Here is a 9,785-nt window from a genome sequence, read left to right on the forward strand (position 1 = left end):
ATTTTCAGGATAAAACACAGTCAGAACCCCAAATACAAGCTAAAATCCCCGTATACAATAAAAATAGTGTTTACAACCCGCTAAAAACCCTGCCGGCAGGAATGATTAAATGCTAAAAACACAAAGCTAAATGAATGTTTTTCCCGATACTAAAAACTCCCCCCCAGGGTCCTAATTCTCCCAGTCCAGCAACACACGGGCAAATTCTCCTGAGCTGAAAGAGACAGGAGAGGAACTCCTCTTCCGGGATGGGGACTCTCGCGCCAGCAGAAGACCAGGGAGGAGGCTCCTATCTCCACCTGACTGTGCGCAATCATGCAGTCCAGCCACTCTCCACCTCCGCGCACGCCCTCCCTCGTAGCTCCGCCCTGAAACAACAGACGTCGGGTTATGCTGGCCGATCGCCGAATGTCTCACAATTTTCCACTGTGTGACAAGATCTTCACTTCTTTGTTTGTTACAACCAGTTTTATAGAAGCGACCCCATCATAAAACCCCCATGGTATTTTGCAAACTGTGTTTGTGTATGTATGCGCAAGCACGCGAGTGCCTGTGTGTGCGTGTACCCGTGTGTCTATGTGAGTGCACGTGAGTGACTGGGTACATGTGTGAGTGCACGTGAGTGAGTGCGTGTGGGTTTGTGAGTGTAACAGTTAAAGCACTGTGTGTGTCTGTGACTTCCTGTCGGTCATAAGATCTCACCCAAACTACACCAAATTCTTTTAGAAAACATACAAAACAGAGTTAACAAATTACAAGCACTGAGACACCCACTCTGCATCCACTGGGCCATTGGCCTCTTGTTGTCTTATATTTACAGATAAGCATGTAGAGTCTCCTGCAAACCTACTTCTAAGTTATAACGATGAGCGTTTATTAAAGGTACAAGCACACATCACATTGTAATAATTGTTATCTTGTACTCACATGAGTCAAGCCAAGAATATGGACACAAATCTCTGGGGCGGAAAAACTCCTCGGACTTCATGAACTGAAGTGGCAAACCGTCCAGGCTTTATGTATATGAGCTACAAGCATACTCTGATGGGCAAAGTTCAGTGGCAAACCATTATACCTACTTAGCTTTGTGCTGGAATTACCCTGTGACAGCAGGAATGGCAGGAATGTTGAGAGTCCTCAGTTCCTCGAGGAATGCTGCGAGGACCTGAGGACAGCAGTGTCAGACGGTCCAGTTTTTGGCTGGAAAGTTTTGGGCTGAACCATTTGTTGTTTGAGGAAGGGGGGGGGGGGTAACACTATGTAATATATTCGGTTTTAGAATTTATATTCAGTGTTAACTGTAGCTATAGGTTCAAAGTTACCATCTAATATAAATAAACAATACTCTCATATGTACAACCAAGGTGGCACAAGGGGTAGCAAGCGATCATTTTAGGGTGCCACCCCTGCCAAGAATATGGGACAAGCAACAATCCCCCAGTTTGAAGACGTCTGTGAAGGTTCTCAGTCATCCAGGTCATCGTAGTGAAAGGAGCTTGCAAAGAAAAGCGTCTGGACTTCTTTAAGTTGCTTGAAGACGTTTTACATCTCATCCAAGAAGCTTCTTCAGTGGAAGAAGTGCCATATTTCGTGAGTAAGTTTGTAAAAAGGATTCTATCATTTAATGTTGGGATATAAAAGTAATACACATATTTAAACGACTAATGTGTCCGGGGAAATGCACGGTTAATAACCGATGCCCAGGTGTTCAGTGCTTTATTTTGGTTTTGCATCAAAGGAAATTATATTTTTAATAACGAGCAGACGCAGTTTTTGTTGCATCACTCGAGTGATGCAACAAAAACTAGTAAGTATAGGGTATAAAGCGTACAATATAGTCTATAGCACACAGGCAACTGACCAGTTGAAGCAAATGTGTGCGCAACAGCGTGACAAAATGTTACCAGTCCTTTTATTAACTACACAAGTAGTTAATAAAAGGACCCTTACTGGTTTTAACCAGTAAGGGTTAAAAACTTTACTTAGAAATGAAGAAAAACAAAACAGCATGATTTTGCACAATTAAAATGCATACCACTGCACTGTTTCCTGCACTGTCATGGGTCTTTTTTCCCCCCCATTGTCAACCTGTTAACTCACTTCCAGCCTCATTTTCCTTTCTCCCCAACAGCTCTCATGCAGTCTGCCATCGAATCCTCCATTCATCCTTGAATACTTGATCAGCTTTAAATGTCACTGTTAATTTTATCAATTTATTTATCATTACCTTAACACTAATCCACTGTTTAGTTTTCTTACTTTTAGTTCATGGTTTCTACTTGATCTCTCAACTAATCTACTTTGTCTCTGCGTGCGTGCGTTCTCTCTCTCTCTCTCAATGAATCTACGGGCATCGAAGAAAAAAGTGGAAGACTGGTCGTAGGTGGGGATTCAAGTTTTCAGTTGATAAAACTAAGACAGTTTTTTTTTTTGTTTTTTTTTTTTTAAACAAGGAAGAGGGTTAATGAGGACATTAAGCTGAAGCTATATGGCACAGGATTAGAAAGAGTGAGAAAATTTAAGTTTCTGGGGTTGTGGTTTGATGAGAGGTTAACTTGGGGTGCACACGTTCAGGAATTGGTGGATAAGTGTAAAAAAAGTTTTGAACATTTTGAGGTGTTTGGTTGGGCTCCAAGAAGAAATTGTACATTATGTTACAGATTTTAATATTAATTAATCAGTGTCAATTTGTCCTGTTGTGAAGAGGGAGTGTTCGCCCAGGGCGCCAAACAGGCTAGGACCGCCACAGACTGGCATAACGTCGGGGCAGCACGAGTACGAGCAATTTTTTTTTTTTTTTTTTTTCGGTGCCCGTGATGCCGCCCCCCCAAGACGATGCCGCCCCGCGCAACCCCCCGTGTGAAAAACCGCTACAGATTATAATTACGATATTTATTTTAAAACCTAACTGTTTTAAATAAAAATACATTAAGAAACAGATATTAGATTTATATTTCAAAATCCAGATTTTACAGCAGCAAAATTATTGTATCTCCACAGTTTAAACATTTAATAAACTTTCTACTTGCACAGTGTGGATAGTCAAATTGAATCATCATAAATCCATTTTATATTTATTTTTATTCCTATTACGTTATTATTATAGAACTAGGAATAACAAAGGAAGTAGTCTGGCTCAGCACCATGATGCAAACTTGTGGCTATAGTATATACAGTATTCTGGAGAAGGTATAAAATGTCACTGTATGTGCATGTGTGTGACTTGGGTATAATCTTTTTGGAAATTATTACTCATGATATAACACTGTACAGAACATACCTCAGGAGAAGAGGAGGAAACCGTTACAAAATGAGCTCTGTGAGGCTGCTAAAGGCAGTAGATCCCTCACCAGCTGGATTAAAAACGGCACAGGTAACAATAACACATACTAGTTTTTGCATTGCAAAAGTATTCAAGTATAAAAACAATAATAAACATACCTGCAATGTTTTGGTTTTATAACATTTTTCTGTCATTACTTCGTTATGGATTAGGTGTGGATAATTAAGCAATAGATTAATGCTATACCAAATTTTGCCTCGTTCTCAGATGGACAGCAAGTGGAGTGTGAAAGCTCAGATGTGGAGATGGAAGAAGGAAGAGAGGCAAAGAGTGAGTCACCAGCCGTGGACACCAGACGGTTAAAAACACTCCATTCAATGTCCCCATTTTCAGAGTGCAACAAATCAGCCACCTGTGTTGAAATTTAAAAATGCCCTTTGTGTTGATTCAAAAATTATTTTTAAAATCACCCTCACCCATATAACTAAATGACAGTTGTTTGCCCCACAGTGTCTAAATTAGATTTTTTTTTTTTTTTTTTTAAACCTTTGAGAATGACATTCCTTATGATTCCACTGAGAGAATGTAGACACTTGAACTATGAGCCTAAATGTTACACATAAGGATCAAAGAAAAAAAAAAAAAATTCCTCTTTTGAAGCTGGCCCCACACCAACATAAACCCAGTGACAACATGGAAACTTATCTCGCTGCAACAGCGGCCTCCTCCTCGCCTTGAAAATGTTACCAGCGCAGGACCCAGGAGACTCTGGACCAGCAGCACACAGGCTAGAGAGCCCTGCGTAGCTCTCGTAAATTAGAGTCTTGCTCAGGCCGGAGCTCATTTATTTCTGAGCTGTGCAGAGTCCCTCTGGTAGTTCCACAGCAGTGCAAGAACACCATCTACTGACATAATGAGGTATAACCTCGGGATGGCAACGCATAACAGTGTTAGAATAAGTCACAATAAAACCAAAAAAAAGCGGGGGGGGGGGGGGGGGGGGGTGATTTTCATACAAAATTAAACATGTAGCGTCTTCCAACCTACTACATAAACAAACAGATACTAACCAGAAACATTGTTTGTGAAGCTGCAACCAGTGAACAACAGTACTCACAAATGCAGGCAGAGGTTCACAGACAACGTGTGTCTGTTGATGACACACGTTGGTTCCCACCGGTCGCCTTTTCTGTGGCCGGAATTGGACACCAAGTCGCACCGATCAGCCCGTCTTCACGCAAGCCGTTTCATCTAGCGTCTACATGCTCCTGGAATCTGGGCCTCTCCCTCATTGAGGTGCTGACCCAGCTTTTCTAACAGATCCTTTCAGCAGCTGATAGGCCACATCAGGGCACACCCAACACCTCAACAGGTGCCTGCTATTGACTAATTTGTCCACTGTCCAGTCAGTCCATAGTGGATTAAAACAATGTCATACATAAACACTAAAAACATGCATCACAAATATCAAAGTAAAATCATGCAAATAAAATCAGAACCACACATACAAATAAACATTAAAATCAGCATAAAACAGACTATAAAACAAATACAAATTTCCACTGTGTGACAGTAACCAAGCACAGTGTCCAACCTAAAGAATTACTAAACTCTAATCAGCAGTAATTTGTTGGTGTGTTTGCACTTTAAACAATTAATGTTACTGTTTGAAGTATGTAGCAAAACTAAAAGACTGAATGAGTGTTTTCCATGCAGAAGCACCTTCGCCTTACTCGTAGGATTCTGCTGATCAACCTGCTGGTCTTCTGGGTCTCTGCAGTCCAAGCAGCAAAATGCCCACAGGAGTGTTGCTGTGTCCAGCTCAATGTGACCTGTGTCAACAAGAACCTGACCCAGGTTCCTCCTAATGTTGATGAGGTATCTATAAACATATACACTTACTCATCAGTTTGTTACATACACCTTGCTAGCAACCGGATAAGATTTTACAGATATGCACCTGTTGCTGGAGCCTTAAATAAAATGCCAGCTTCCTTTGCTTTCAGGGCCTGCAGAATATCAAGAAGCTTCGTCTTAGTAACAACTGTCTAAACTACCTGGATACTGAAGCCTTTGTCGAACTGGTTAACCTAAGACGTCTGAACCTGTCCAGGAATCCAATCCTCTGCAACCGTTGCCTGCGTCCACTAAGGTACGATGGGCTGTTGTTGGTCATGTACTGACAGCTTCAGGAAACCTCAGGAAAGTGATCAGCACGATTCCCCCCCCCCCCCCCCCCCCCATTCTGCAGAGAGTGGGCTTTCTATAACAAAGTGAAGCTGGTGGGGACTTGTGGAGGGCCATCCCATCTTTCAGGTGAGAGACTGAACGCTGTCGACCCTCCTAAGCTGAGATGCCAGAGTGAGGAAGAGGAAGCAGCAGGGATCATACCACGACCCACTGAAGAACTGAACAAGGTCAAGTGTCCTGCCAACTGTGTCTGTGAGGTGAGTGCCACTAGTTTTTTGTATATTTATATTTCATTTAATGCCTTCAGTCAGTTCCTTCATCATAATTATGCAAATTCTCATAACCACTGATCAATGGCCATGAGTACCATTCACAGAGAGTTGGGTAATGGCTGCAATCACAGCATTGTAAGATGCCAAAAGATGTAACCTTAGGCGGCCTAAGGTTACATCTGTGCGGCAGTGCCAGAGAGAGGCTGAGCTCTGCTTTGGAGAGGAGGTGCCAGGATTAACACTGACTCAGCTGACACAGGGGCACACTCTGCACTCACATTCAATTTTTCAACTTTGAAAAACTAGCAGGGATGTTTTTGTTTTTTGGGGGGGGGGGGTGTTTCTAGTCAAAGGCCAAGTCCAACCACTGATTTCTGCTCCTGACTTTCATTTTCTATGAAGGCTTCACAGAGACTGTCCAAGAATGTCTCAATTTTTATTTTCTACTTGTGCTTGTGACTTATATTTTATAGAAAATAGATACAGATACTTTAAAAAAGAAAAAAGAACTTCACATCAATCAGACTTGAGTTTAATGTGTTTAAAATGATTAATGACTGTAACCTGAGGTGAAGCGAACATCCTACATTTAGTAATTAACTGAGTTAAAATTTACAAATTAAAAAAAAAAGAAGACACAAAACAGGAATTTATTTCAGAAACATGCTTTTATATCTGTGGAAATCTCGGTTTACATGTCATCAGTGTTTCTGAAATAAATTGGGAAATTTGTAGAATAGATCCAACCAGTGTGGCAGGCGCTTATTATTGACCACAATCATGTGAAAGAGATCCAGCCTGGAGCGTTCTCTCAGCTGGGCTCCCTCAACCTGCTCTCCCTCTCACACAATCAGCTGGTTTACATCCCTAATATGGCATTCCAGGTACTCACACTAAACCGTGTGTACAAAATACTTCAAAATGGAAATTTCAAAGATTTTACAGATATGCACCTGTTGCTGGAGCCTTAAATAAAATGCCAGCTTCCTTTGCTTTCAGGGCCTGCAGAATATCAAGAAGCTTCGTCTTAGTAACAACTGTCTAAACTACCTGGACACTGAAGCCTTTGTCGAACTGGTTAACCTAAGACGTCTGAACCTGTCCAGGAATCCAATCCTCTGCAACCGTTGCCTGCGTCCACTAAGGTACGATGGGCTGTTGTTGGTCATGTACTGACAGCTTCAGGAAACCTCAGGAAAGCGATCAGCATGATTTTCTCCCCCCCCCCCCCCCCTATTCTGCAGAGAGTGGGCTTTCTATAACAAAGTGAAGCTGGTGGGGACTTGTGGAGGGCCATCCCATCTTTCAGGTGAGAGACTGAACGCTGTCCACCCTCCTAAGCTGAGATGCCAGAGTGAGGAAGAGGAAGCAGCAGGGATCATACCACGACCCACTGAAGAACTGAACAAGGTCAAGTGTCCTGCCAACTGTGTCTGTGAGGTGAGTGTCACTAGTTTTTTGTATATTTATATTTCATTTAATGCCTTCAGTCAGTTCCTTCATCATAATTATGCAAATTCTCATAACCACTGATCAATGGCCATGAGTACCATTCACAGAGAGTTGGGTAATGGCTGCAATCACAGCATTGTAAGATGCCAAAAGATGTAACCTTAGGCGGCCTAAGGTTACATCTGTGCGGCAGTGCCAGAGAGAGGCTGAGCTCTGCTTTGGAGAGGAGGTGCCAGGATTAACACTGACTCAGCTGACACAGGGGCACACTCTGCACTCACATTCAATTTTTCAACTTTGAAAAACTAGCAGGGATGTTTTTGTTTTTTTTTTTGGGGGGGGGGGGGGGGGGGGTGTTTCTAGTCAAAGGCCAAGTCCAACCACTGATTTCTGCTCCTGACTTTCATTTTCTATGAAGGCTTCACAGAGACTGTCCAAGAATGTCTCAATTTTTATTTTCTACTTGTGCTTGTGACTTATATTTTATAGAAAATAGATACAGATGCTTTAAAAAAGAAAAAAAAACTTCACATCAATCAGACTTGAGTTTAATGTGTTTAAAATGATTAATGACTGTAACCTGAGGTGAAGCGAACATCCTACATTTAGTAATTAACTGAGTTAAAATTTACAAATTAAAAAAAAAAAGAAGACACAAAACAGGAATTTATTTCAGAAACATGCTTTTATATCTGTGGAAATCTCGGTTTACATGTCATCAGTGTTTCTGAAATAAATTGGGAAATTTGTAGAATAGATCCAACCAGTGTGGCAGGCGCTTATTATTGACCACAATCATGTGAAAGAGATCCAGCCTGGAGCGTTCTCTCAGCTGGGCTCCCTCAACCTGCTCTCCCTCTCACACAATCAGCTTGTTTACATCCCTAATATGGCATTCCAGGTACTCACACTAAACCGTGTGTACAAAATACTTTTACAGAGATGCACCTGTTGCTGGAGCCTTAAATAAAATGCCAGCTTCCTTTGCTTTCAGGGCCTGCAGAATATCAAGAAGCTTCGTCTTAGTAACAACTGTCTAATCTACCTGGACACTGAAGCCTTTGTCGAACTGGTTAACCTAAGACGTCTGAACCTGTCCAGGAATCCAATCCTCTGCAACCGTTGCCTGCGTCCACTAAGGTACGATGGGCTGTTGTTGGTCATGTACTGACAGCTTCAGGAAACCTCAGGAAAGTGATCAGCACGATTTTCTCCCCCCCCCCCATTCTGCAGAGAGTGGGCTTTCTTTAACAAAGTGAAGCTGGTGGGGACTTGTGGAGGGCCATCCCATCTTTCAGGTGAGAGACTGAACGCTGTCCACCCTCCTAAGCTGAGATGCCAGAGTGAGGAAGAGGAAGCAGCAGGGATCATACCACGACCCACTGAAGAACTGAACAAGGTCAAGTGTCCTGCCAACTGTGTCTGTGAGGTGAGTGCCACTAGTTTTTTGTATATTTATATTTTGTTTAATGCCTACCATATATTCCAAACTGACTTTAACCTCTTTACCTGCGTTTGCCAATATAGTTACATATATATATAGGATATAGTTGAACACATTGAGGAATACGCTGGATTCTTGATTAGGTTAGAAAATCAATGCCAAGTTTAAGTCTGTAAAAACTACGGCTGATTTGCCGTTTTTCCATGACTTGTGTTTTTAATCTACCAGTTAACAGCCCTCAAGTTCATTGATTGAAAAAGGTTTTAAATTGAGCCAGGTTTGATGTTTTCCTCTACTTTGGATATTAATGTAAGCTACGATGGTTTCAAATTTAACACACATCAGAATGAATCAGTTGTCCTAACTAACTCTTAAGAGGTTCATATTTGATCAGAAGTAAAGAAACAACACTTTTAAAATCCAAGTTAGTGGTCTGACTTTAGCTCCTCTAATGTGTGACTGCCCCCTACTGCCACTATGCATGTAAGACAGCTGCAAGTCAATAATGTAGTTAAATAGGACTGAAGTTTGGACGCTGAGAGATTCTAATATGTGGAAAAAATGTTTTGCATGTGTGAATGTTTATTACAGGAACAAAACCATTTTCTAAAGATGCATCTTTATCTGTTAAGATTAGCTTTAAGGTCATCATATTATACCATAACTAACACTAGTAACTAATTTGGATCTTTTCTCTTTATCTAGATGGATGGAGAAAGTTAATCTGAAGGTGCGAGCCACCTGTGCCAAATGAAGGGTATTTCCTTCTATATAGTGTCGTTTATTTTATTTTTAAGTAATCTTTTGACTTGTATTGTATGCAGCATTTTACTTTTCAAACCATTTATTTGTGTAAATGAGTTTGTAAATAATGTTATTCCTGTTTCTTTGTTTAGATTGTATCGTTAACCTATTTCTTAATGGTAGAGACAAAACAAGTAAGATTTTGACAACCGAGGCTGTTTTAAAATATTACCAGATGGTGCCAGAAAATAAAGTACATTTGTAAGAAATTTGACCAGTCTGCTGATGCTGTCTACATATCACCTTCCTTACCACTCCCTTTACACTACCTCACAGCCAGCAAAGGCCCCCAAAGCAACCAAACCCAAACCGATTGACCTCAACGGTCATCAAGGCCAAA

General features: G+C 41.3%; 1 protein-coding gene across 3 annotated transcripts; it reads left to right on the forward strand.

Moving 5' to 3' along the window:
* The first annotated feature begins 1,453 nt into the window (after positions 1-1,453).
* LOC146568085 (uncharacterized) lies at positions 1,454-9,665 on the forward strand. 3 transcript variants are annotated; one of them, XM_085283863.1, is made up of 12 exons: positions 1,476-1,590; positions 2,360-2,383; positions 3,274-3,373; positions 3,551-3,613; positions 5,000-5,161; positions 5,290-5,435; positions 5,535-5,730; positions 6,745-6,890; positions 6,990-7,185; positions 8,192-8,337; positions 8,431-8,626; positions 9,347-9,665. In XM_085283863.1, the coding sequence occupies exons 3-12, from the start codon at positions 3,311-3,313 to the stop codon at positions 9,362-9,364; spliced, it is 1,332 nt and encodes a 443-aa protein (XP_085139989.1). In that variant the 5' UTR covers positions 1,476-1,590; positions 2,360-2,383; positions 3,274-3,310; the 3' UTR covers positions 9,365-9,665. The 3 variants fall into 3 exon arrangements, with proteins under 3 accessions (XP_085139987.1, XP_085139989.1, XP_085139988.1); XM_085283861.1 differs by lacking the exon at positions 2,360-2,383 and having other exon boundaries at positions 1,454-1,594; XM_085283862.1 differs by lacking the exon at positions 2,360-2,383.
* The last annotated feature ends 120 nt before the right edge of the window (positions 9,666-9,785 follow it).

The sequence above is a fragment of the Mchenga conophoros genome, linkage group LG8 (genome assembly GCF_057382185.1).
Source record: "Mchenga conophoros isolate Kocher_MC1m ecotype Shallow Benthic linkage group LG8, M_conophoros_male_GT1.1, whole genome shotgun sequence".
NCBI lineage: Eukaryota > Metazoa > Chordata > Actinopteri > Cichliformes > Cichlidae > Mchenga > Mchenga conophoros.